The sequence below is a fragment of the Pelodiscus sinensis genome, chromosome 4, assembly GCF_049634645.1.
Source record: "Pelodiscus sinensis isolate JC-2024 chromosome 4, ASM4963464v1, whole genome shotgun sequence".
NCBI lineage: Eukaryota > Metazoa > Chordata > Testudines > Trionychidae > Pelodiscus > Pelodiscus sinensis.
The window spans coordinates 61,991,076-62,018,677 of record NC_134714.1 but is presented as its reverse complement, the minus strand read 5'-3'; the positions used below and the strand labels follow the sequence as shown (position 1 = coordinate 62,018,677).

Below are 27,602 nucleotides of genomic sequence, written 5' to 3'. Positions count from 1 at the left end.
ATACATGGATTCTTGGAAATGTCATGCAGACATGAGGGTCAAAGGCTAAGCAGCTAACAGTTATGTATGTAACACTTGATGAAAATTGAATTCAGGTTGGGTTTTGCTGGCCTGGCAGCCTTAGGACCTGACTGATCCTGAACAAGGGGATTTGCCAGATCAGGAAAGGTCCCTCCCCTCATGGCCTGTGCTGCCACCAAACTAGAGCTCCAGCCTGCTCCAACTGCTGCCCCAGGTCCCCTGGGGCTCTCTAGATGCTCCTGGCCCCACTACTGCTGGGGCTGGAGTTCCATGGCCAGAGCTGAAAACTAGGGCACAGCTCTGCAGCCACCTGGCTCCCCAGCCACTGAGGCTGGAGCTCCCTGGCTGCTGGAACCAGAACAGGACCGGAGCTCTGTAGCCTGGGTCAGGGCGAGAGCTCCCCTGGTTGCCACTGGGGTCAAAGCTCGCTGGCCACTGCCAAACTAAAGCTTCCCAGCTATTGGAGCCAGGGAGAACCACTGGGGCCAGAACTCCCCACCAGTAGAAGACTTGTCAGGAATCCATCAGGATAACCCCGCCTGACTGATGACACTCATGTCGGGGTCACCAGTGTTGTCAGTCAGGCAGGGTCATCCCAATGGGTTCCTGACAGGTCTCCTACTCAGTCTATGATGATAAACTTTTGGCTGCATGCGTGCGCTCCAGTCATAATGGATTAACAGGGCTCAACAAATAGTGTAATCTACTCGCCCGTGGCCTCCGGCGTAACCACTCTGTAGCCTCCAGCCAGGGTGCTATGTGCCTCTCCCCAGGCTGCCCGAGCCAGGGGCTGGCTGGGCACCCATCAGACAAGGGGCGCTCAGCCGCACACTGGCACCAGAGGGGCTGCCCGTGGCGAGTAGATTACACCCCGGAAGAGCCAGCATGGAACGATCTGTGCATGCACAGAGCGCAGAATTGCACGGCTGGCAAGCGGGACTCGCCGTCACTCGGCGAGCCCTGTGCATTAACCATGCACAATTAGTCAACACGACAGACTCCGAGAAAGCCCCCAGAGACCACAAATCAGATAAGGATTGAAAGCACACAGCTAGGTTTATTGCCAAGTGTAGTACAATAATAGTTGTCAGCAAACAGACTCGCCACCGCACCACTATATATATATGTACACTGTGACAATGGACTAATACTCAAATCAATACTCTGGTGAAGTTCAGTTATGATGCAAAAAGTAAGCCACACTTGCAAAGGTTACTTTTTTACACTGGCTATTTTTTTCTATCCTCCTTATCATTTCTGGAAATGTAATCAATTTGGGCTAGAAGAGAGAGTTTGGCAACCAAGGATTAAAGGACAGACACTGTACAATCAGAAGCCTAAATGATGGGAGGAAGACGTAGAAGTCTGTGCCTAAACCTTGATTAGTGAATAAAAAACAATAATAGAAACGACAACATTCCCCAAACCCACTAGCTTAAATTATAAAGTGTATATACCACTTACCCTGAGATCATAAGGAAGCATCAACAGCATGCCACTGTGATCCATGAAATATGAAGCTTCATTATGGTCATACAGTTTCTTATTTCTAGGCATTAGAAGTGGGGTGTGCAGCTTGACAGCTCCTATGCAAAAGCAGTAAAATACAATTCAAACAGAGTGTGCACCATCTCTTCAAAAGCCATTACAAAGAAAAAAAATCCAATTATAAAAGAATCTTAAGTAATATTTGTTTAAAATGTGTTACCCTTTGAAATACATTAATTTTGGAAAGAAACTGTTATCTTTCTTATTTAATCCTTGTGAAAGGGAGGGAGAAGAAGTGTGTGAGGATAATTACAGAATACCATGAACAAATTTCATATTCCAGATAGAATTCTGAAATCATCATCTGTTTTAATTCCCTCTTCAAACTTCAGCTTCCACAAAGACTTACAGAAGGACAGGTAAGAGTCTCACTAACCTTGTCAATACTATTGTATTTGTTAGGTATAGTTGTTACTAAGTAAGATGAGCTGAGGATCCTTCTTCCAAGGTACTGAAAGGCAAAGTCTAGGAATCCCACAGAGTGGCCCACATGGCAGCACAAAGTATTGCAGTTTAGTTGCCAGGATAATTCTGTTAGCACCTTCAAATCCCAGCTAAAATCCCTTCATTGCATCATTGACAATCTACAGCCTATCCTGGTAAACAATCCCTCACTCTCATACACCTTGGGAGACAGGCCAATCCTCGCCTACAAACAACCCACCAACTGAAACAAATACTCACCAGCAGACACGTCATCAAAAAAACACAGTAGAATCCGGATTATCCAACCTTCGGTAATCTGACATTCCGCTTTATCTGACCTTGCAGCTCCCGGGGACAAAGTGGCGCCGGCAGGAGCAGCATCAGCGACTCCAGGGTGTAGGCCGGGAGAATGGCCCCACTTGCTGCCTGGTCGCTCTCCTGGAGCCGCTGATGCGACTCCTGCCGTCGCCACTTCGTCCCCGGGAGCTGCAGGGTCAGATAAAGCATGGGCAGGGAGAATGGCACCGCTTGCTGCCCCGTCGCTCTCCTGGAGCCGCTGATGCCTGCAGCTGCCAGGACAAAGCGGCACCGGCAGGAGCGGCATCAGCGGCGCCAGGAGAGCGACGGGGCCGCAAGTGGGGCCATTCTCCCGGCCCGCGCCCTAGAGCCACTGATGCTGCTCCTGCCAGCACTGCTTCATCCCCGGGAGCTGCAGGCATCAGCGGCTCCAGGAGAGCGACGGGGTAGCGAGCGGGGCTGGGCGCCCGGGAGCTTTAGGGAGGGAAGGGGCCAGGGCCAGGGCCAGGGCCAGGCAGGGATAGGGATCAAGCAGCCCTGGCTACAGTAGAGTCTCTATCATCCGACATTTTTGGTAATACGACCACCTGTCGGTCCCGTTTAGGTCGGATGATAGGGACTCTACTGTACTCGGTACGTCTACACTTGCTCCCTACTTCGAGCTAGGGATGCAAATGTCGGCGACCGAAATTGCTAATGAAGTGGGGATTTAAATATCCCGTGCTTCATTAGCATGATTTTGCCCACGCATTATTCCATTCAACAGCTTATTCGAACCAGGAAGTGCCCTTTGGGATGCATTAGTTCAAATCAAGCCCCTCGGTTCGAACTAACGTTGCTCCTCATTTTTTGCATCCCTGCTTCTCTAATTTCCACTCCAATTCATCTGATGAAGTGGCCATTACTCATGAAAGTTTATACCCTAAGAAATCTGTAAGTCTCTAAGGTGCCAGAACTCCAAGTTGTTTTTTGCAGTTATAGACTAACATGGCTACTCTCCCAAGAGTAATTGATATGATCTTTTATACAATTGGATGTCCCTAGGAATACAGGACAGCCACTTGGATTATTTTCTGACTCACATATAATCAATGCTATTGTCAAGTTCCAATGAAGAATTTTTATTACTTGCTATAATACGCAAGAACAAATCTTTTCAACTGTAAATGAGTAAATTTTAAAAAGTCAGAGAAATTGGAACTTCAGCATCTGCTGCACTTTTCAGGTACATTACCTGCCTTCTAATCAGACCTAAATCCTATAAACATTATAAATATATAAATGAATCAAACCCTGCTTCTTGAAAATATTTGTTTCAGCTCTAAAAACACTTTTGAGCAAAGTATATACCCATAAACATCTGTACATGTTGATTCATCCATAACAAATATAAATATTAGCGATGTTTTTAAAAAAAGCATATTTTGTGAAAATATTTAGATTTCTCCTATATTGTTGGTTTCAGAATATATTCAAAAGACATACTTTAAATTAAAGAAAGGTAGCCACTTGGTTCTTTGTCTTAACGTGTTTTGGTTGGCTTAACATGTTTTGGGTTTTTGGTTCTCATTTTCTGCTTCTGATTGCTGAGTTTAGTCACATGATAAGAGCTCATCAATTTTTTTCCATTTAAAATTTTTAAAAAATTCTATTTTTTTTCTGGAAATAATTCATGAAAAATTCAACTAATGATTCTTGTAATGTAACTGAAAAGGTTTCAAAATTTTCAAAATTTTTTATGGATTTCCCCCGCCCCATTTCTTTGAACTAGCCTTAGCAAGTTTTATCTATCACTGTCTTACTGCGAACAAAAGACAGGACTATGCAACACTTTAAAGACTAACAAGATGGTTTATTAGGTGATGAGCTTTCATGGGCCAGACCCACTTCCTCAGATCAAATTGTGGAAGAAAATTGGCATGACCATGTATACCTAATAAACCATTTTGTTAGTCTTTAAAGTGCTGCATAGTCCTGTCTTTTGTTTCAGCAAGACCAGATTAACATGGCTACATCTCTATTACTGTCTTACTGTGGTGTACATGTTAACCTAAAATTATATTCATATAACATTCTCTACCCTGAAAAAAGCTCTGATGTACTGGTCATTATAACAAAATAATTTAGTATACATTCAAAGACCATTTCTCAAATCCATTCAGTACCAGAAAGCAAAAAACAATAACCTACCATGTCTTCTAAAGATCCGGCTGACAGTCTCACATACATGCTGCTGTATCTTGGCTGCTCGAACTGAAAAACAACCCTGAAAACCACCACCACAAAATAAGGAGCTCTAAAGTATATTCAAATACAGCACACATCAACATATTGATACATTTAGAACAGTGATTTTGAAGAGTTTTAGAATGATCAGAATAGGGATGTAATAGTGTAGTCAATTAACTGAGCAAAAGCTTATATGTTAATGCTATAGAGTACATTCATTCTCCCCTCCCCTCCTCCTCCCTGGCCAGTGAATTTTTTAGCAGGCTGGCCAGCAGCCCGGCTCATTCCAGGCTCACGCTAGCTCCGGGACCTACTGTCACTGTGGCTTTGCATTTAAAGCGTATTAGGAGCCAGGTGGACAGGCAGCCCAGCTCAGTTCCAGCTTGAGCTGAACCTAGGAGCTCAGCCCCTCCCTGGACAGGGGCTGCTGTCACCCCACACTGCTGCCTCTGTGTCAAAGGCAACAGTGCGGGATGACAGGCTGCTGGTCCATGAGGCGAGCTTGTTTTTAAACTGGCTACCCTCGCAGATCACCTCCCACCTGGCACCCCATGCTGCTGCCTCTGATATAGAGGAAGGAGAGCGGAGTGGCAAGGGGCTCCTCAGTAGGGTAGCCAGATGGATTTAACAAAAATACCAGACACACTTGACATTACATCACCATCTACATTACATCTTATTTAGAAAATACCGGACACTTATATTTTCTCAATTTGTTTCTCGAACAGAAAACTCAAATACTGGATTGTCCACAGTTCAAAACCGGACACCTGGCAACCCTACTCCTCAGGAGCAGGGCCAGAGCGCATGGGCTGCCAGCCCTGCCCCTGGGAACTATAGAATATTTGAGTAACTGATTAGAATGCATAAGGTTAGTCGACTATTCAATTAACCAATATTTAAAATCCCTAAATCAGAAGTAAATCTTGATAGTAGCTATTGAAGGGGACTGTAAGACTGGTTAGAAACAGCTACAAAAATGTGTTATTGACACTTAGATGTGAATATCATGATTTATAATAGTCAAGAGCAACCCTACACACACAGTTTTTTGACCATTTATTGCCTTACCCAAATTTAGTTTAATTCTTCCCTGAGTATGTAAAATTCAAATGGAGAACAAGATATGAATGAGATTGGAGACATCAGGAAAATTATATTAACTTATCAGTTTATAAGGCAGTGGTTCTCAAAGCGTGGTCTACAACTGTCTTGCAGGTGGGCCATGGGTTTAAGGCTCACTCCCCTGTGGAGGGGAGCCCATGCTTGTGCTCCAGCCCTGCACTCCTTCCCACGTAGTTAAAGTGTCAGCACCAACTTCCAGCTGTGTGAGTAGGGGAAAGCTGGGCTGGATCTGGCTCACGGGGGGGGAAGAAGCAGCTCTATGCACTGCCACTCCTGCTCCTCCTTTCCCTGGCTGAAGGAACGGCAGTGCAGGAAACCGCTCACCCTGGAGGCTTTCCCCGCTGCTCCCATTGACCAGAATCGCAGCTAATTCAAACAGTGGGGGGAGATGCCTAGGATTGGTAGGGCGCACGGAGCCAGGTAAGCACCCCCGATCCTCCTCATGCCCAGACCCAACACCCCCATTGCCCTCACACCCCCTCTCCCATAGACACTCCCCCCACCCTGCTCCTGCACCCACCCTCCTACCTAGACCTCATACTCCCAACCTGCACCCCACCCTCAACCCGCTCCTGCACCCAACCTTCCTGCCAGACTGCCATCCCACTTCTACATTCAGCCTACTATCCAGACCTTGAACTCCCCCATCCCTATCTCATTCCTTGGCAGCCCCCTCCCACACTGAACCCCTCACTTTTGGCCCCATCCCAGAGCCCAAGGGGGTTCCACAAAATCTACTAGCCCTGTGGAAAGCCCCTGAACCTCCTCACTTCCCTCTCTCCCACCCCTGTGAGGCTGGAGCACAAGGAGAGCGAGGTGTCTCATTTGCGGGCCACAGTGAGGATTTGGGGTTTAGGGGAGGGAGGTGTTTGGTTTTTTGCCTCTAACTTTTGTATAGCCCCCCAACAAATTTTTCTGTAGGCCAATGGTCTCTGATCACAAAAAAAGGTTCCCCACCCACAACATAAATAAAAGACAATGTTGAAACCTTTTTTTATGGATATAAATAAATATTTTATTTAAAATGAAGTTTGGTAAACCAATATGATAACTTTAAAGAGCTTAATCAGTTTAATGATTTTGATTAATATTTCCTTTCTTAATGGTTATTTATGCCCCCTAATTATATAGCTGCATATTTCTGTTTTTATACTCCAGTAGCCTACTACGAATAAATTAGTATTATGGTATTTAGAGATAAGCAAAGGCATTTTGTCATCATGAGTGGGTGGCTGGTGGTCTGTGTAAAAGGGATGCATTGAGAAGGGTGGACAGTAGGCCAAAACGTTTGAAAATCACTGTTATAAGGGGACATTAAGCACTGAGGTAAAACATTATGATGCACAGTTTTGAGCTGAGTTACATCTATATTTCCTTGGTTGGAGTTACTATACAATCAATTTAAAACTAACCTTCAGCATATCGCTGTCGTAGGTGTAATCCATCGCTGGAGAGATGCGTTGTGAAAATATGTGACCCATCATAGTCCGGTAAGCTTTCCCATTAACATTTGCTAAGGTATGATGAAGCACTTCATGAAGTTCTGATTCTTCCATTTGGGGTGGTGGGAGATGTTCACTTTTTAACAGCTCCACAGCAGTTGGTCGTGTTGCAGGATCATGGCTCAACAACCAAGTAATAACCAATTTCTACCAATTAAAACAAAATATATTTACGAATTTAACTCCTATTAAAAACATCTTCTGGTATGAATATTTAAGTAAGTAGTGTCAGTTATATTACTATGTCAGTGAGAGATTCATGTATCGAAAAATTTAGATACTATTTGAATCTTGAGAGAAAAAAATTCTTTCCTCATTTATTTCTGAAAATCTTTAATTAGGATATCTACAAAGAAAGAATGCTAATATGCCTAAAAACACATCCCTGCCCAGAACAAGACTCTTGGGATGTTGTATAACATCATAACAGACTCAAAAGGATATAAAAACACAATACAAGGTAAAATAAGATATTAAATACTATATTTGACAGAAGAAATGCTGATAAAAAGCATTTAATAAGGATTTATAAAAATACATATGTAATACATACTTAAAAGCAGGAATCTTTCTGGCAGATGAAGATTCCATTTGTTGGCTATTTGGCCAAAAATTAAATAAAGGTGGCGTCCTTCGTCTCTGTTTGCCAGAAGCTGGGAATGGGCAACAGGGAATGGATCACTTGATGATCTGTTTTGTTCATTCCCCCTGGGGCATCTGGCATTGGCTACTGTCAAAAGGCAAGATACTGGGCTAGATGGACCTTTGGTCTGACTGAGTATGGCCATTCTTATGATACTCTAACAAAGAGCCAGATCACTGTTCAGCAGAGCAAAAAAGCCAGAAAACTGAAATTATTGGCTATGCAGTAGGATGTGAATGAGTAACTGGTTAACCATTAGCCAGTAAGCATCATCCTTACCAGATGATGCTTACCGGGTAATGGTTAACCAGTACCCAGGAGAAGCCTGCCATGGCTGAAGGGCTTCTCAAACCCTGCCAGGTCCTCACACGAGAGTGTAAGCCAGTGGCCCAAGCTGCTCCAGTGGTCTGGAGCCAGTTTCGTGCAGGGCTGGCAACGTGCTCCCCATGGGGCTGGGAGCGGATAGCCAGTCCCACAGGCCCAGGATCTCACTTAACCAGCTAAACATTTAACCGGTTAACTGATTAATCAGGATTTTACATCCCTACTACCTAAGGATTCTCCTAGTATAAAGAAAATCTCCAAATAGTATTTCAGTGTCAGTTGTATTAATTGCTTTAGCCTTTTGAGCTTTCTTTTTTACTTTGTTCTAGTGTCATGTAATGACTTGGCAGAGATTACTAATTTAAAATGAAGCGAAAAATTAATCGTTACCTTTTTTTAAATGGAGAACACCTAATAATTAAAATGTCTATAATTACCTGCTTTTCATGTTTCACATGATCAAAGTCTTTTGGAAATTCAATAGTACGCTAAGAAAGGTAAATATATTTGAATTAGAATAAGGATGCAAACTTGAGCAAGCTAATCTTACTATAACATGCATATATCAGAAACAATGTAGATATTTTTATTACTCAAAGCAAATAAATTTAGTTATCTGTTATAGTTAAGATTGCCAAGACAGTGTTCTATAATTATTCATAAGCATTTATATGGTGCTTTGTAACACACAGAGTAAGAGTTTACAAGATACAACCATGGCCCTATAGCCTCTATGGGTGAACCAGGAAGGACTAAACCTGTGACCTCTTAATCTAAATGCTTGTGATTCTTGTGCTTCCATTAACCTAGAGGAAACAACTTACGCAAACCAAATACGTGGTTCTGTCACTAGAAGAGGACAAATACCACAATAAGTTAATGTGATGTACACAGAAAAACCCAATTTTCTTCATGAGACAAGTAACGTAATTTCCCCCCTTTAGCTTACTATAAAAATACCTTCAAACATTTGGTTGCTATATATAGCATATTGTTAATATACTGCATACTTTTTTTCTTTTCTGTTACTCAGTTAAATATTTGATGGAATCCCTCTCCTCAACCCGCCTCCCCCAATACTTATACATACTAGTCTTAGTTGGCTGAGAACAAAGATCCTTTCTGAAGCAGTACTCATGGGGTGGTAGGACATCTCAAAGAATATTATTCCCAGACTGAAAAGGTCAACTTTCTAGGGGAAAAAAATCAAGTAGTAAACCAAACTGCAATAGATGTATTTGTGATCCATAATGATAGTAAGTTATTATCAGACAAAAATAAACATTTTCCATCCTATTCTATGTACTTAGATGGCCCCCATGGCTACAGTAGATAGTGCCTCACAATTTTAAATGTACTTTATCCTCATTACACTCTAATGAGGTAAGAATTACATTTTACTTTGAAAACATTCTTATTTAGAAAATATTCTGCTTATACACTGCACCAAATATATTTCTTCTCTCGAACCACATCTCTATGAAAAGAGGATCTTTGTTTATCTAAGTATTTATCTCCTCTGTACTTCCTAGAAGGAGCTGTGCCTTGTCCTCCTTTTCAGGAGTGCTATTCTGTACTCTGAGAAAGAACCAAAAAAGCAAGTCCTTTCTGGATTTCACTGTGAATACACTTACACTATTACAGTCTGTTTTTGCTCAACCCTATTAGCAAATATATTTTCACTTTCTAAAGCTTGCAGTTTGCCTATTCTTTAGTTATATATCATATATGCTCACGTTTTAGTTCCACTAAGTGAGTGATTAAAGTAGGCAAAAGACATTTTGGACATGTACATTTTTTCCTATGTATATATGCAAGTCTAAAATGGAATTAAGGGAAAGATATATTTCATGTGAAACTTGTTTTGCTAACAAAACATTTTCTAACTAGCATGACAAACTATAGACTGGGGTCAGTCATCTACGGTTTTCATTGATTCAACAAAAGTTGCAGCAACTCTCAGAATGGAGTGCTATAAAAGTTAGACTACTTCAGCAAGTATTTTGGAACTGCTATGAAGGCATGATTTTTCACCATAGTGTATTATTAAAAAAAAAACAACCTCAAAATGATCTTTTTCTGCATATTAAATAAATACATCTTTCCAAATTCTCATAGATTTTCTTTAATGAAAATATATTAGTTGATAAAAAATGGGACAACTGTGGGCAAACAGCCTATTTTTACAAAACCAAACAAATGTTTCCAAGAGTTGTTCATTCAAAAAATCTCAATGAAAATGAATATTGTATACATTTTTAAACTTACTGCACGTGGCACTTTAAGCCTTTACATTTCAATCACTGGACAGTCTATGGATGGTCTGACCTTATTTACAACAGGTAATCACACAGTATGCAACTCACAACAGAAAACTCAACTGCTATTTTCTCAAAATGCTTTTGAATTAAGTCCTATTAATGTTACCTGATTATAAGTAGATTTAGTATTTCCCTGGACTTCAGGGCTCACATATAGTGCTGTGCCAACCATTCCTGTCAAATTGCCTGTATGGATATAAATGAGTTACTAGTTTCATAGAAGCTGTAAGTGGAATACAGCATCAAATAGTTAAGAAAACTTAAGCTTTTTAAAAATCTTCTTTTAAAATGGGAATTCAGTCTTAATGAAAGTTTAGGAATGAAATATCTTTCCTATTTATAGACAAAAAAGGCACAACTTGGACATGTCTCCTTCATCTTGCATGCCAAATCACCTTGTCTTTATAGGATTCCATTATGACACTGATACAGCATGTTAATATTAAGACTAGAGACAAGTAAATTAAATTCCCATTTTAATCACTCTCAATATCTTTGCAAGGTAGATCAAATGAGAATGTATTACAATTCCCCTCCCTACCCACTCCCTGTGGAGGTTTGTACCACTGAAGTCTTACAAAAGCCCTGCATGGATAAGGGAGAAGTATAGGCAGAGTGTCCATATATGAATTTCTGCAATCCACGTAGATCAGAGACTGGATCTGCTCTGACCTATAGGACTAGGCGCACAGAGAGACAGAGTGAGAGAGAGAGAGAGAGAGAGAGAGATGCAGCCTGCAACCCATTTGCAGTGCGGTTTGGGTTTACACAGGGCTCAACACATGGAAACACGCTCCACAACAGTAGGGCATCTCCCAGGCAGGGTAGATTATAACACTCAGGAAGAAGGTGCTAGGAGTGCCAGAACATTGTGTGAAGTGCTTTGTATTAATACCCGTCAGTCTGAAATAAGCTATCTGCATATACTTGCATGCATATGCAACCACACTTAAGTTGCAGCCCTTGGTATGTGCTGTATTGTTGTGACCCCTGGGGCTTCCAAAGCTGAATAGCCCAGATGTAGGTCAAGTGGGAATGACCTCCTTGTATAGACAGTATGGAAGGACAGCAACTGCTATTCCAGCTCATAACATGAAGAGATCCCTGCACAAAGCCATATGATTTGGAAACCATGCAGATGGAAACCAGTGGAATCTGGCAATCCTGTCTGTGGGAAATGGTAAATAAAATGCCTCACAGGCCACACATATAACCCTAATGAGCTGCAGGTTGCCCACCACTGAGGTAGAGTAAACAATATTTTTTGCACTTACCTGAAGGGTCAGGCTTTGCCAGCTGGCTGTCTGAATGATCTCCTGGTTTAGTGTCTGCCTGAATCAGAAAAGTAAACAGACACCCATGTTCATGAATGCAATGAATATAGTGACTTACTTGTAAATACATCTTCAGAATAAAGCATTTTCACTATTTATTAGCCAGTATTCCCAAGTCTATATACAAGTCTGTAACTTTTGGCACCTAAATTTGATCTTCAGACATTAAAGTCAAAATTTTCAACTATCACACTGTTAGACAACACTAACCAATTAATGAGCATGAAATCCATTTAATCTTTGGCATATCGATGTGTAAACACAACAAAATTCTTTACACACTTTATAATACTACACTACAATATGCACTAGAGAAATGATAAATAAATTATGGACTGAAATGAAAATTTGCTGAACAACATTAGGTTTTATTTTAAAAAAATTCTTTATATATTATTACCATACCAAACTAAAATGATTTCATTCTCTTTCTATAATGGCTTAGATGATGTGCAGCAAAGTTAATTTTACTTAATACTTACTGCATATGCTGGATGGTCTGTAGCTAAACCAAAATCACCAATTTTCACATGATCATCAAAATCTAAAAAAATGTTCACAGGCTTCAAATCTCTATGAATCATTCCCTGTAAATGCAGTTAAAAAAAGTTTGAATCAGAGGGGTTAAAAATTCTTTTTACAGGCTATAAAACAGTATAAAAAAGAAACCCCCCCGCACACACACTTTTGGTTCTATATACAATGCAGGTTGGATGGGAAAGTTACTCACCTGGTGTAGTAAGTGTAGGTCTTCGAGATGGTTGTCCCCATGGGTGCTCCACTTTAGATGTGCAGTGCCACTGCACCCATGGTCGGAAGATTCTTAGTAGCAGTGCCTCCTGGTTGGCTGTGCACACAGAACTCTGGCATGTGACAGCTGGAACTGTCACCCCATGTGCACAGCCAACTGCCGCCTCAGTTCCTTCTCTGACCTGGAGATAACAGAGGGGAGGAGGGTGGGTGTTGGAGCACCCACGTGGACAACCATCTCAAAGAACTCTAGTTACTGCACAAAGTGAGTAACCTCCCCTTCTTCAAGGCGTGTCCCCATGGGTGCTACAGCATTGTCCATACTTGGTGGTGGGCGCTTCGGTTGTGCTAGCTCAGTAGCTGCGAGAACAGTTCGCCCAAAGTGCGTGTCTGTATCAGCAAACTCCTAAATTGTGTAATGTTGCATGAATATGAGTGCTGAGGCCCATGCTGCGGCCTTGCATATGTTCTCAGTTGGTATCCTGTTAAAGGCAGTTGTAGCTGCCATTGCTCTCGTAGAGTAAGCCCGTATGTTGGCAGGTGGTTCCTTGTGGAATATGTCATAAGCTAGTCGTATGCATCCCTGTATCCATGTTGATAGTCCTTATTTGGATATGGATAACTTTCTTGATCTTACCATAGGCGACACAAAGGGTACGTCTACACTACATGCCTCTGTCGGCAGAGGCATGTAGATTTGTTTATTCAGCAAAGGTAAATGAAGCCGCGATTTAAATGATCGTGGCTTCATTTACATTTACATGGCTGCCGCGCTGAGCCGACAAACAGCTGATCAGCCATGTAAATGTAAATGAAGCCGCGATCATTTAAATCGCGGCTTCATTTACCTTTGCCTACAACCCTAATCTACATGCCTCTGCCGACAGAGGCATGTAGTGTAGACACAGCCAAAGAGTTGTGTTGTAGATAAAAGGTTATCATCCTGCAGACGTCTAGTGTGTGTAGTGCTCTTTCCCTGTCTTCTTTGTGTGGTTTGGGGAAGAAAATAGGTAAGTGGATCAGATCGTTGCAATAAAATGAGGTAAGTACTTTAGGCAGGAGTTTAGGGTGTGTACATAAGTGCACTCATGACACAACCACCCTATCTCCCCTACCCTTCTTGTGGTGGTAATTGCTACCAGAAATGCCACCTTCATAGATAAGTGTACAAGGGAGCAAGTAGCCAGTAGCTCAAAGGGTTTGCCCCTAAGAGCCCTTAGAACTAAATTAAGGTCCCATGTCGGGATTGGGTCCCATCTTGGTGGAAGCATATTCTCCAGGCCTCGCAGAAATGTTTTGATAGATGGTTGAGTGAAGGCCGAGTAACCCTGTATCGGTGGGTGCAATGCTGTTATGGCAGAAAGATGTACTCTGAGTGAGCTCAATGATAGTCCTGTCTTATGAACGTGTAGTACGTAGGCCAAAATGTCTGAGACCCACCGATTCTGTTGTGATGAGTGTGTGTTCTAAACACCATAGTGTAAAGCAATGCCATTTCTGAGTGCATGTCTTTCTAATTGCAGGTCTGCGGAGGTTGATGAGGATTTGTTGGACCTTGTCTGGGTAATCAGCCTCCGACCGCATCAACCAATCACCAACCATTCATGAAGGTGAAGTATGTTCGCTTTTGGGTGGTGTGTCTGTCTGTCCTATTGCTTCAACAGAGAGCGAAGTAGTGAAAGAGCGCAGGGTGGTCAAGAGCTCATCCGCAGTAGGTAGGGGTACCAAGCCTATCTGGATCACTTCGGGGCTATCAATATGACTTTCGCTTTATCCTGTCTGATTTTTAGGATCATGCTTTCTATCATTTGGAGCAGTGAGAGAGTGTACAGTAGCGGTTCTTCCCACCTTATGCAGAATGTGTCTCTCAATGACCGTGAGCCTATGTCTGTGTATGAGCAATAATATGGTCACTTCTTGTTTTTGTAGGTGGCAAATAGGTCTATCATAGGAGCTCCCCATTTCCAAAATAGATAGCAAAGGATTGTGGAGTTGATCTCCCACTCATGGTTGAAAGAAGTCTCTGTTGAGAGTGTCCGCCAGGATGTTGTCCTTGCATGGGAGGTTGGTGGCTATCAGTGTTATGTTTCTCGGTATGCACCATTCCCAGAGCTTTATTGCTTCCATACATAACCAGCAAGATTGTGCTCCCCCTCATCGACTGATGTAGTACAACATCGTGGTGTTGTCCATTACTATTTGTACCATTTCGTTCTGAATTACAGGCTGTAAATAGGCACAAGCCTTGTGGACTGCCCAGAGTTCAAGGTGGCTTATGTGTTCATTTGCCTCGTACATGTGTCGGCCTTGTACCACTCATTTTCCCAGGTGAGCTCCCCATCCTATCAGGGAGACATCTGTGGTTATTGTTCATGTTGCGGGTGGCCGCTGAAAGGGAATCCTGCTACACACATTGCGGTGTAGTCTCCACCATGTAAGTGTGGCCCTTCTTTTGTCTGGCATGGAGAGTTGCCTGTTCAGGTAATGTGTGCGTATTCTTTATACTGTTCCGAGCAATGCCTGTACTGGTTTCATATGTAGTCGGGCATGTGGTACCACCAATGTGGCTGCTGCCCTGTGACCCAGTAGCTGTAGACACTGCCTTACAGTTACAGTTGGGCTGGTCTGTATTAGGGTCACAAGGTCCTTGATCACTGAGAACCTGTGTTCCAGTAACAATGCCAGGGCCCTGTTGCAATCCAGGTGCACTCCTATGAACTTTAGAGTCTGTGTTGGGGTAAGAACATACTTTCACAGTTTATCTGTAAACCAAGGGATTGGAACAGCTCTGTGGTGGTCTCTAGTGCCTTTTGTGTGTCTTGTGCTGTGGGACTCTTAGAAGGCAATTGTCCAGGTACGGCAATGTAGTTATGCCCCTCCTTCCTGAGGTGCGCTGCCAGAACCTTTGAAAAAAATTCTTGGGGCTGTTGATAGCCCGAAGGGCAGCACTTTGTATTGGAAATGTCAACCTTTTATGGTCAATCTCAAAAAATGTCTGTGGAACAGATGTACGGCTATATAAAAATACACATCGCGGAGATCGAGGGTGGACAACCAGTTTCCTTTCTCTAAGGCAGGAATGATGGTGGCTAGGGTTACTATGTTGAATTGCTGGTAACATATTAAGTGGTTGAGTTTTCGAAGATCTAGAGTCGGCCTCCAACCCCCTGACTTTCTGGTGGTAAGGGAGTAGTGGGAGTGGAAGCCCCTCCCTTTGGGTAAATGCAGTGAGTCTCTGGCAAATTTTGTAGACATTTCAATTGCTGACTTAGAGATCTGGTTTGACCCTCAACCAGACCTTCAAAACAGCTGTCGAGATGCCAATGGCTGTCTGCGCCTACTCTGCCTTGGGTGGCGTCCGTTATTATGTCTTGGCTGTTGGTTAAATGTAGTTGGTTTGTATCTCTGTATATGAATCCCTGATATCTTCCCTCAGAAACCCAGACATCTGGATTCACAAAGGCATGCCTCATTACAATTGCTGAGGCTAGGAACCTTGAGGCTGTATCCACCAAATCTAGGACAGCCTGGAGAGCTGTCTTGGAAATCTATGCCCCTTAATTGATGTTTGCCTTAAAGTTTTCTTTCTTTTTTTTTTCCCTCAGGAAGACACTCAATAAAGACTGAAAGTTGGTCAAATATGTTGTTGCATGTATTTTGCAAGGAGGGCAATGTAATTTGCAATTCTTAGCGGAACACTGGGTGATGAGTATGCGTTTTTGCCCATAAGATCAAGCTGTTTCCTGTCCTTGTCGTACGGGATGGCCCGCTGCTTGCCATTCTGATTGATTGCCTCCACCACTAACGAGTTTAGCCTGGAGTATGAAAATAAGAAATCGGCACTTTTGAGACCACATGATCCTTGCAGTCCAATCCTTTGCAATTTGGTGAAATTGTTACTGGTGTCTGCCATAAGGTTTTGGAAGGATCCATGAATGTTCCAATCGTGGGGATTGGCAACCTGGTATGTGACTGAGTGTGCAGAATATTTGTCAGCTTGTGCTGACTCTGGCATATCTGACAGTGATCTCTTAGTGTGTCTACTACCCACTTAAAAGGTTCCTGAAGGGTTTTTAAATCATCCTCTGCATTGGGTTGTGGAGGCATGGTTGTGCCCTTGGGTGGCAAGAATGGAGGGTGCATAGTTGGTGTCAAGTCACTATTCATTCTGCCTCTGAGGGTACATCTACACTAGCCCCCTAGTTCAAACTAGGGAGGCTAATGAGGGTGACCAAAATTGCTGATGAAGTGCAGGATTTAAATATCCTACACTTGATTAGCATATTCCCGGCCGGTTGCCATTTTGGAAACTGACTAGCCCGAAGTAACTGCCCGCATCTACATGCGGCGGAGAAGCGGGATTCCGAGATAAACCCCTTAATTCGAATTAACTGTTACTCATCGTGGAATGAGAAGTAACAGTTAATTTGAACTAAGGGGCTTATCTTGGAATCCCGCTTCTCTGCCGCGTATATACACGGGCAGTTACTTTGGGCTAGTCAGTTTCCAAAATGGTGACCGGCAGGGACTATACTAATCAAGCGCAGGATATTTAAATCCCGTGCTTCATTAGCAATTTCGATTGCCCTCATTAGCCTCCCTAGTTCGAACTAGGGGGCTAGTGTAGACGTGCCCTGAGATGTCCACTTCCTCTTCATCTTCTGAGAAGGCAGAACAGTCAGATGATTGAGCAGGAGAACCTGAAGCTTAGCGCCTATGGTAGCTGTGATAGCTGAGGTTGTTGAATTGTGCATGTCACCCACGGGTCCCTGCCAAGCAAGTTGGGGTGGTACAGGCAGTGGAAGCCATTGTTGTGGTCATCACTCATAAAGGTAGGCGCTGAAGCTGGTGTTGAAGAGGGACTAACTCCTGATGTATTTGGGGTGCCATCTGTCTCACATAGTGGCACCCTGGTACCAAAATCACCATCAATTCCCCTATAGAGGTAAACTGGGGCAGCTGAATTGAGGAAGCAGGATAGGCACCAGGGTATTTTCATTGTCGGCACCGGCACTGAAGCTCGAGCTGGTGCTTCTTGTACACATTCGTGCTCTTAGCCGGTGCTGGCTCTTTAAGCGCTTTTAAAGCGCTCTGTGCCAGCTCTGATAGCGCTCCTGCTGGTGCCGCTGACAGCACTCCTGCCGGTGCCAGCATGGAGCTCCTGCCTCAGCTCCCTGTTCAGCTTTGGGGAGGACAGTTGTACCATCTGTTTGGGGTCCCAGCTTTTGTGTTTGCCAGCCCCATTCTCTTCCTGTTTCTCCGACACCTTAACTGAACAAGGCGCAGAGACAGACTTGTTATTGCCTAGCGTTTCCTCAGTGGGGAGTCAGCCCAATGAGAATTGGGACCTCTTTCCAGGCATTTGAGCACTGTCTTGGTCTCTGGAGTTTAAGAGTGTGGTAGCCCCTTTGGCATGGGCCTTCCCAGAGGACATGAGCCTGGGGGACGAGATCTTAATTTGTTCAGTGATGACTCTTGAATCTTGTCAATTTCATGTAAGTTTCCTTATCACTGGGAGCCTGCTGTGAAACATGTACAGGAGAGTTTCCCCTGCTACCAGTCTTTCTTCTCTCAGTTTTTCCTCTTTTTTTTTTTGGTGTGTATTTTGTAACTGCAGAGAAGGAGATACTAAGTAACTAACACTAGAAATACAGAGTAACCTAAAGAAACAATGTAGCTAAGCTAATAGGTATGAGGGGAAAGAGAGCAAATGCTCTATGTGACCTAAGCCAGCGGTGGTCAGAGAAGGAACTGAGGAGGCAGTTGGCTGGGCACGTGGGGTGACAGTTCCAACTGTCACATGCCAGCGTTCCGTGTGCACAGCCAACCAGAGGGGCACTGCTACTAAGAATCTGCCGACCATGGGTGCAGCGGGGCTGGCACACCTAAGGTGGAGCACCCAAGGGGACACTCCTTGAAGAAGATCCGGCACCCTTGCGACCTGACTGGTTCCAGATGAGGGATTTTGCCAGACCAGGGGAGGTCATTTTTAGCACTTCGGCTGCTAGCCCTACTTCCTGTCCTGCCACCCCACTGGGCTTCCCAGCTCCCTCTGCAACCTAGCTGACCTGCCACCCTTTCTTTCCTGTCCTGCAGCCCAGCTGAGCCACACGCCAACTCCCGCCGCCCCCACCCCTGCAGTCCAGCTGAACTGTGCGCTCAGCTCACACCCACCCCACTCCCTCAAGCCCACTTGGGCCGCACACTACCCCCTCCCTTGCACTGCACCAGGACACACTGATTCTGGAAAATTCATAGTCCTTCTGTACAATCTGTAACAACCCATTTCATTAACTCATCAATGATTGATAATGGGGAAATATTTAAAGGCTGTAGCCCAAGGGTGCGGAACCCAAGGCCCAGGAGTCAGATGCAGCCGTCAGAATGTGGGGAGTGTCTTTCTCCTTCTCAGTCGGGGGCCACATCAGTCAGGGGTTTTTGTTGCTGTTGCAGGGATTTTTTTTTTTTTTTTTGCTTCTCACTTGTGTGCAGCCCCCAACTGACTTGCATGTGGGTCAGTGGCCCCAGGCCCAAAAAAGGTTCCCAACCCCACTTGTAGCTCAACAGCTAAAAATAATATTAAGTGACAATATATACCTAAGAAAGTATTTTAAAATGAACAAAACTGTGGTAACAATAACAGAAGTCTAGAGCAATTTAAAAACAACAATGCAGGTTTATAATACACTATTCCAGAACCTTATATAAATGGAAACTAACATAATGGATTTGAAACAGGAAAAATCATTGTATAGACTTGATATTTACTAACTAGTGTCGATGTTGTAACATTTACTAACCTTTTCATGGATATAAGCTAAGCCATCCAAAATTTCTCGGAAAAGTCTCCAAAGACGACTAGTATCTTCATATAGTCCCTGGTCAATAGTGTCCCGTAATGTGCTCTTCTCACAATATTCCATCTTCAGACACAAATGAAAGAGAAAAAAGTTTATTTCAGTTAAGAACAAAATTCTTGGAAAGTTTCATCAGTCAATATATTAATATATAGCTCTGTACTATATTCGTGGGAGAATTCTGTGCCACTGTGCAATGCAGAATTATGTTTACCCTGAAGAATTTCTGGCCACCAGCAGGAAGTACAGAACTCAATAGAGCCCAATTTATAGTGAATGAAGCACCCAACCTGGTGGGGCTAGGCTAGAGGCTGCACGTTCTTTGACCCTTATTCTCCTAGGCCACGCGTACACGGCAGATAAGATCAAAACACCTACAGTGCATGTTGCAGGGTTTGAATTAGCAGGTGGCCTTCTGCATGGAATAGTGCTGGCTGCCCAGTGCAGTGGAAGAGAGCCCCACCCACTCTCCACCAGGTAATGTATGATAGGCAGGAGACAAGCTGGGGAGAGCTTGGGGGCCACAGGTGAAGTCATGTGGGGAAGTCAGGTGCCCTCTTTAGCTCATGCTCCCCTTTGTGTCCCTCCTATGTATCATTTATGGCAGGTGCTGGTATCTGGGGATTGCCCAGTGACTGGGCTATGTGGGGAGAGGAGTTCTAGTGTCTGGAGAGAACCCTGTGGCTTGACTTTTGGGGTGAATATACTGGTATCTACCATCTGGCTGGGCTTTGTGGAGAGGGGTGTGAGGGTGTCCCATGGCAAGGCTCTGTGGGAAGAGGATGTCTAGGGGTTGTCCAACAGCTGGACTCTGGGGGGGACTGGGGTGTCTGAGCTGGGGGTGTGCCTCTCGGATGGACTCTAGGAGCCCCACGCAGCCTGGCAGTACCCCCACAACTGAAAATGAGTTCCTCAAGATGTTTCTTTAACTCTCTACTGTGAATGGAATCTTTTTTTGCTATTGTCTGTATTGTTGACATACTTGTTGACAGGTATTTTTTTAAATAAATTACCAAAATAATTGAAATTGGAGTGATTATATGGATGTTTTTACAAATAAAATACACAGGATTTTAAAATATTGTGTGGATAATTTTTTTTTTGGCACAAAATTCCTTCCAGAATATGGCTACAACCAAATGCAGTTAAAAGCAACATGTAACACATTATCTCTATAAATGTAATGTTCAACAATCTGGAATTTGAGAGAAGTATTTCTTCAGGAAAAAAAATATTGTATTGTCCTCTATGGATATCATCACAGTTTCTGTTATTTCTATACTAAAAAAATTAAAAATCTACCCATCCCTAACCTCAAATTTAAAAACAACAAAATACACCTTGTGGAAATCTAGAGAAAATATTTCTGGTTTGATTTTGATTAGTTATCTGCTTGTATTAAAACAATGTATATCTATATAAATACACAACAGGAATTGCAGAGAAGACAGTCAGACCATTCTAGTACAGTGTCCAGCCTGCAACAGTGTTGTGCACCAGATGCCTCAAAGAAAGTGCACAAAATCCCATATGTAAGTACAGGTAGGATCATTTGCCTCTGAGGGAAATTTCCTCCTAACTTGTAACAATTGCAGATTGACTTACGCACTGAGGCATGAGGTTTTTATTGCTTTCAAAATACTAATCTTTTGGATTTATTATAACTATATAATAGCTTTCTAATTATTACATCTTAATTAACAAAACACATGCCAACTTTTAAAAGAACATTTGACTTTCATCTTTGGATGTGTCAGAGGAGTAGCTGTGTTAGTCTGTAACTTTAAAAACGAGCAGCCCTGTGGCATGCTAGAGACTAACACAAATATATAGGATCATGAGTTTTTGTGGGTAAAACCCACTTCAAGCAAACATACTATGTTCAAGTTCCATTCTGAGATCTAAGTGAATCCACACCACACCATGATACAACACAAAAGGGGGATGTTCTAATGAGACATTACAGAGAGACCCTTTTTGTCAGTCTAACTGAAGATTAAATATTCCCAAATGCTTTCTATCCTTCTAAAGACTAGGGGATAATCCTCACATGGTTAACCCTGGTTACCATTCCCTCAATTGAACTGATGTAATATTCAAGATGGTGGCCAAGCATTGCTGAATGTATAATGGCTGTTTTGTTTGCTGACAGTCACTGTAGTACCAGTATCTAACATACTGCTTTGTAAAGCCCCTTAGCTTAGTAATTCACTAACTATGGTTCCGGGAAAGCTGACTGAGTCCATGATTCTACCTCTCCTTGTTCTCATCCACTAAATCACGTAAGAAGCTTAAAATATATCAGATGCTATCCTAACATTTTTCATTGTATGCAGCTGCTTGTGATGAGGCTGCTCCTTCAAAGTGTTGCTACAGTAAAGGTTGATTACGAGACTTTAAAAAAAAAATTAGGTGTAGGCATGTCACACGCCCAAGAATTAAGCTTCTTTTGTACTAGTCGTAAATACGTGCCAAAGGATTGTCCCTAATCTCATCTCACCATAAATAATAGCAATAACTTTAAGTAGGAGTGCTTAGCTCTTCTTTATTAGTGGGTCGTCTTAACTCCAAGCATATGCCTCATGTATCCCTCCTCCCATCTATCAGGGCAAGACAAATTGCTACTACGGGTTGAATCTCTCTGAACAAGGACTCTATGGTCTGGCAACATCCATGGTCTTTCAGGGACTGGAAGCAGAGTCAGGCAGGGGGACCAGAATTAACCTCCTTTGGTCTGGGGCAAACTCCGTTGTGTGGACTAGTCAGGTCCTCCAAGTGCTGGACCAGGGAGATCCAACCTGTAGTGGAGATGGCAAGCAAAAGTGATGTCACACTGACTAGTGGTGGAAACTGTTCCTGCTCTCTGATTATTAAGGTAGGGCTTTCAAGTTCTAAAGACCATAGACCTCAGTTGGCTCCTTTCAGCATCAACAAAGGCTTTAAAAGTCAACATATTCTATATACGTTGATGAGTTCAATGAATTTCATATTCTTTCTTCCCTAACAAGAACACACACTCATTGGCCAAATCTTTAAAAAAAAATCCTAGTTTTATATACTAAAGGAACATTAATCTTCACAGTTTCATGTCACAAATTTGATTCCATTTGGTTGCTTGTCCAGCTACAAAGAGAAAGATTTGTGTTTCCACAATGGATGGTTAATCCAATAATCTTGCTAGTCTTCATAACCAAATACCATGAACACAAGATGTCTAACCTGAATGTACAGATAGTGCACTGTCTGAACCACTGAAGCGGACTCTTCTTTACTCTGATCATTCTTTTGATGGCATTCTTCATCCTATACCACAGAAACACAAGAAATCAGTTAAGCCTGCACAGAGTGGTCCAGTTCCTTAATCATCAAATCACTTTGGATGGTTAAAATACTTTCTCAGATTGCTACTTTCTGTGGCTAGATTTTGAACATAGCAAGACAAGTCATGTCATATGTTATCTACCCATTACAACTGCTTCATTTTCAAAATATTAACCAATATTCTTATTATCAAGTATTAGAGAAAGGGCACACAGTGGAGTATCTGTATTTAATCTGAACCTCAAACTATCTTAGAAAAAAATTATTTGTGGAAAACAAACATGAGTAATATACCTAGAACAGTTAAAAGTTAATTCAGTAAACTATAACATAAAATGAATAAATATATAAAAATCAAACAAAAAAAAACCCCTGTTCTTTATTGACCAAAATGAATTGCACTGGAGTTTGTGACTTAAATCACAACAAAATTAGAGATTGAAAGAATAGAGGTTAAAGTCTATTTCAGAAATTTGTCCACAGCACCAGAAAAGCACAAGTAGTAGGAGGAAAGAGTGTTAGATTTAAAGTCAGATATCTTGTCAACCATTAGAACTAAAGCCAAATGCACTCTAATACAAAATAACTGGCTTTTTAATTATATTCCAGTGATATGTTGCAATGACTTCATGCAGCAAGTGAGGAGGAATTAGACCTTAAAACAAACATTTTAATAACAAATGCCTATTTTCTGCCCATTTCAATTGTAAAATTAAGAACTACTTGGCTACGTCTACACTGGCCCCTCTTCCGGAAGGGGCATGTAAATTTCAGCAGTCGTCGTAGGGAAATCCGCGGGGGATTTAAATATCCCCCACGGCATTTAAATAAAAATGTCCGCCGCTTTTTTCCGGCTTTTAAAAAAGCCGGAAAAGAGCGTCTAGACTGGCCCCGATCCTCCGGAAAAAGTGCCCTTTTCCGGAGGCTCTTATTCTTACTTCAAAGTAAGAATAAGAGCCTCCGGAAAAGGGCACTTTTTCCGGAGGATCGGGGCCAGTCTAGACGCTCTTTTCCGGCTTTTTTAAAAGCCGGAAAAAAGCGGCGGACATTTTTATTTAAATGCCGCGGGGGATATTTAAATCCCCCGCGGATTTCCCTACGACGATTAGTGAAATTTACATGCCCCTTCCGGAAAAGGGGCCAGTGTAGACGTAGCCCTTGAGATATCAGGCAAAGATTTTGATTATACCATCTAAAAGCAACTCAGCATCCCAATTTCAAATGATATAAAGCATTTATCTTTAATTTTGGCAGTCAGAGACCAGCTACTAAAATTATGCGAAAACTAAAACTCCAAACTTGCAAGTATCTGTGTTCATGAATATCTTTACAAATGAGTTGTCATATATAATTCAGTTGAAATAGGAGTCCTGACTCCCAGTTTCCATTTACAAACAGGAGGCTATTTTCTCTTTATTTTATTATTGTTATATTACACATTGATTGTTTGTAGAGTATGCTTTCAGAAAATATCTCCAAAAGATGTTCCTATCTGTATGGAAGAGTTGGATTGATCAGTGGCTTGTAATGTATATTCCTACCTCCAAATGTTAATTTACCCCTTTTTTCTTCCAGTACTTAGTAATTTTATATTTACCAGTATAGGACTTTTACTATTTTCATCCTCATTATCAAAAATTATATCGCTTTCAGAATCTGTAGCTGGTCTGTTTAGAAAAAAGAAGAAAAAGACAAACCTATTTACAAGGGAATTAGTAGGTTATTTACTATAAACATAGAAAATCTGAGCTCAGAGTTAAACGATTTTACATTAATGACAAAAAAGAACCCCAACTGTGCAGTTATATTCAGGAAAAGTATTTCTTGACAGATCCTCATGTATTTCCAACCATACATTTTATAACTACACCTCTTAGACAGATTTTATGTATACACTATAACCTCCGTATTCCAGATGTCCCTAATTTGGGAATGCCTGCCAGAGGCTTTTTCCCACTACTTCAACAGTGGCAAGGAAAAATGCCTGGGAGTGGTGGGGGAGACACAGAGCTGTAGGTTATCATCCTTTCCTCCCTCCCTCCATCCCTGGCCCTGCAAAATCTTTAATCTGACAAACCCTGTTTCCCCAGGTTGCTGGATTAAAGAGGTTCAAGTCTATTTCAGAAATTTGTCCCCAGAGAATCATGTCCCTCCACTACAGGCAGTCCCAGAGTTCCGCGGATCCGACTTATGTCGGATCCGCAGTTACGAACAGGGTTTGCTGCCCATCTCCCTGGCAGCAGACCAGGGAGATGGGAAGCAAAGCCTCTGAGGACGCCGGCAGCTGGACAGCGGCGGCGCGTCTGGGCTGTCCGCTGCCCGCGTGCTCCCCGGCTTTGCTCCCGGTCTCCCTGGTCTGGGGAGACGTGGAGCAAAGCCACGGAGCACGCGGGCAGCGGACAGCCCAGATGCGCCGTGGCTGTCCCGCTGCCAGCGTGCTCCGCGGATTTGCTCCGCTTTGCTCCCCGTCTCCCTGGTCTGCTGGTCTCCAGCAGACCAGGGGGACGCCTGTGGTAGAGCAGCTGGGGCGCTGCTGGTTGGTCCCGCAGCACTGCTCTGGGTGCTACTGGACCAACCCGGCAGCACCCCAGCTGCTCTGCCCCAGGCGTCCTGATTCAGCCGCTGCTGGTCAGTTCCAGCAGCGGCTGAATCAGGACGCCTGGGGCAGAGCAGCTGGGGTGCTGGTGGATTGGTCCAGTAACGTCGAGGAGCGGCGCTACTGGAGCAACCCAGCAGCACCCCAGCTGCTCTGCCCCAGGTGTCCCCAAGTCAGCCACTGCTGAAACTGACCAGTGCTGACTACAGGAAGCCCGAGGCATTCCCGGAATCAGCCGCTGATCAGTTTCAGCAGCAGCTAACTTGGGGACACCTGGGGTTCTTAAGTTGAATCTGTATGTAAGTCGGAACTGGTGTCCAGATTCAGCCTGTTGAAACTGATCAGAGGCTGATTCCAGGAAGCCTGGGGCAGAGCAACTCTGCCTCGGGCTTCCTGTAGTCAGCCGCTGGTCAGTTTTAGCAGTGGCTGAATCTGGACGCCAGTTCCGACTTACATACAGATTCCACTTAAGAACAAACCTATAGTCCCTATCTTGTACGTAACCCGGGGACTGTCTGTATATTATTTTTGTCAGTGATGGAATATGTCTCAGCTATTTTTCTTACTTGAGGTCAGATGAATTGATCTTGCTCTAACCCTGTTTCTCCTACTACTTTCTGGCATCTGATTTGACTTTTTTGGAACCACTGCTTTTTGTGTGTGCCCAACAAATAACAGTTTCTGATATAGGACAAAACTATCGTACGGCCTGATTTGGCAAATGAATCAAGAGGACTTTTCATGTGAGTGACTTTATTCTCATGCATACCTACAAGATTAAGCACTTGGTCCTGCCTTTGCTTTTCTGTTCTAGCTTTTAATGATGACAGCACTGCTAATGATTTCTCCTGGACAGCTTATGAGGCTTTTGTCAGATGGGGGGGGGGGGGGGGGGAGGAGAGATTCAAAGCAGGATTGAGCAATCTTAGCTTCCAAAATGAACCCTATTTATAAAAACTCTTAAAGGCTTCAGCTTGAAATCTCTCCCCCACTGCAAACTGTCACCAATCTACTGTAAAAATTGCTCATCATGGCTATTTGGCTGCTGGCAAATAAAGTATTATACAAAACATAAAAATGTGCATTTCAAATAAATGTTATTTGTGAAACAGATATGGAATGTAAAAGGGAGATCAGAATTTGGGCTTGACAATTATCTTCCTGATGCTAAAGCCTACTTACAAGAAAGATTGTGAAAACACTCCTTCGCCATCATCATCATCATCTTCATCACTGGACTCCTGATCAGGTCCACTAAATTTGGTGCTAGAAGATCTCTCACAAGAGGTGCTCCACTCAACAGAACTTGTCAAAACAGGAGGAGGAGCATTGGCTTCCACATCATCTGTTGATTCTTCTTCATTCTTCCCATTCAGATCTAACTTGGCAGATGCTTTTTTCTCTTCAGTAGTTTCTGATGTTGAGGTACCGGAAGGGGGTAGCTCATGCTTTTCTATCCAAGCATTGTAATACCTTACAATATTCTCATGATTCAGTCGAGAAAGTAATGTTACTTCGCCTTTAATTCTCCGGAACTGCTTGCTCGCGGGATTTATGTGAATACGTTTCACTGCATAGCAGCAACCATCAAGTTTGTTTTGTACCTGTGAATTAAAACAAATTTAACCTTACAGACTGTTAGTTCATTCACAATTAGAGTTCCTGAAAGGTGCCAGAATGACAACACTTGAAGAAGTCCTCCATTTCCCTTTGAAACAACAGCAACTGAAGTGTAAACCTTTTCACTGACTCCAGGAATCAGAGCAAAAGCTTAGTTAGACCTATTATATTCTTATCCTCTGCTTAGAGCTATCAGCAAGGATACCAGTTCTCATAAGAGTTTCATGTATTTCAAACACCAATTACACATAACATTTGATATACATTTAATTGAAAAATGCATGCACAAGAATGGTTCTATAAAACCAAGGGGAATGACTTTCCATACTGAACCTTGATGACTGCTCCAAAAGCCCCTTTGCCAAGTAGCTGTAACTCTTCAAACTCATTGTAGTAACGTGAAAACTGCCTCTGTGTTTCTGTGAAGAATGAAGCACTAAGTATGTGACTGCTGGGGGTAACAGTCTCAATGTCTATTCCTGCAGAATCTGAAACAAAGGAAAGAGTTGACCAGAGTACAGAATGTAGGGAGGGGTGGGGAAGTAATGCAATTTTAACAAATCATCAGAAGAAATAACGACACACACTTTAAAGAACCAAGATCAAATACAACAGAACAGCATATTAAGACCTGGAATAGTAAGACTCTTCTATTGGGTTATCCTAGGCTCATATACGAAAACCCTGA

At 42.8% G+C, this 27,602-nt stretch overlaps 1 protein-coding gene across 4 annotated transcripts in view; it reads right to left on the bottom strand.

Annotated features, from left to right (window-relative positions):
* EIF2AK4 (eukaryotic translation initiation factor 2 alpha kinase 4) overlaps positions 1–27,602 on the bottom strand; it is a 90,074-nt gene that overhangs the window by 22,973 nt on the left and 39,499 nt on the right. For all 4 annotated transcript variants that reach the window (XM_075927079.1, XM_075927078.1, XM_006128641.4 and 1 more), the window contains 13 exons: positions 27,248–27,402; positions 26,477–26,898; positions 24,296–24,365; positions 22,597–22,680; positions 19,321–19,443; positions 12,253–12,357; positions 11,711–11,768; positions 10,543–10,622; positions 9,206–9,307; positions 8,553–8,603; positions 7,059–7,295; positions 4,483–4,558; positions 1,486–1,607 (listed from right to left, as the gene is read on the bottom strand). In XM_075927079.1, the coding sequence (XP_075783194.1) occupies positions 1,486–1,607; positions 4,483–4,558; positions 7,059–7,295; positions 8,553–8,603; positions 9,206–9,307; positions 10,543–10,622; positions 11,711–11,768; positions 12,253–12,357; positions 19,321–19,443; positions 22,597–22,680; positions 24,296–24,365; positions 26,477–26,898; positions 27,248–27,402 (1,685 nt within the window). The remainder of the gene's footprint in view (positions 1–1,485; positions 1,608–4,482; positions 4,559–7,058; positions 7,296–8,552; positions 8,604–9,205; positions 9,308–10,542; positions 10,623–11,710; positions 11,769–12,252; positions 12,358–19,320; positions 19,444–22,596; positions 22,681–24,295; positions 24,366–26,476; positions 26,899–27,247; positions 27,403–27,602) is intronic.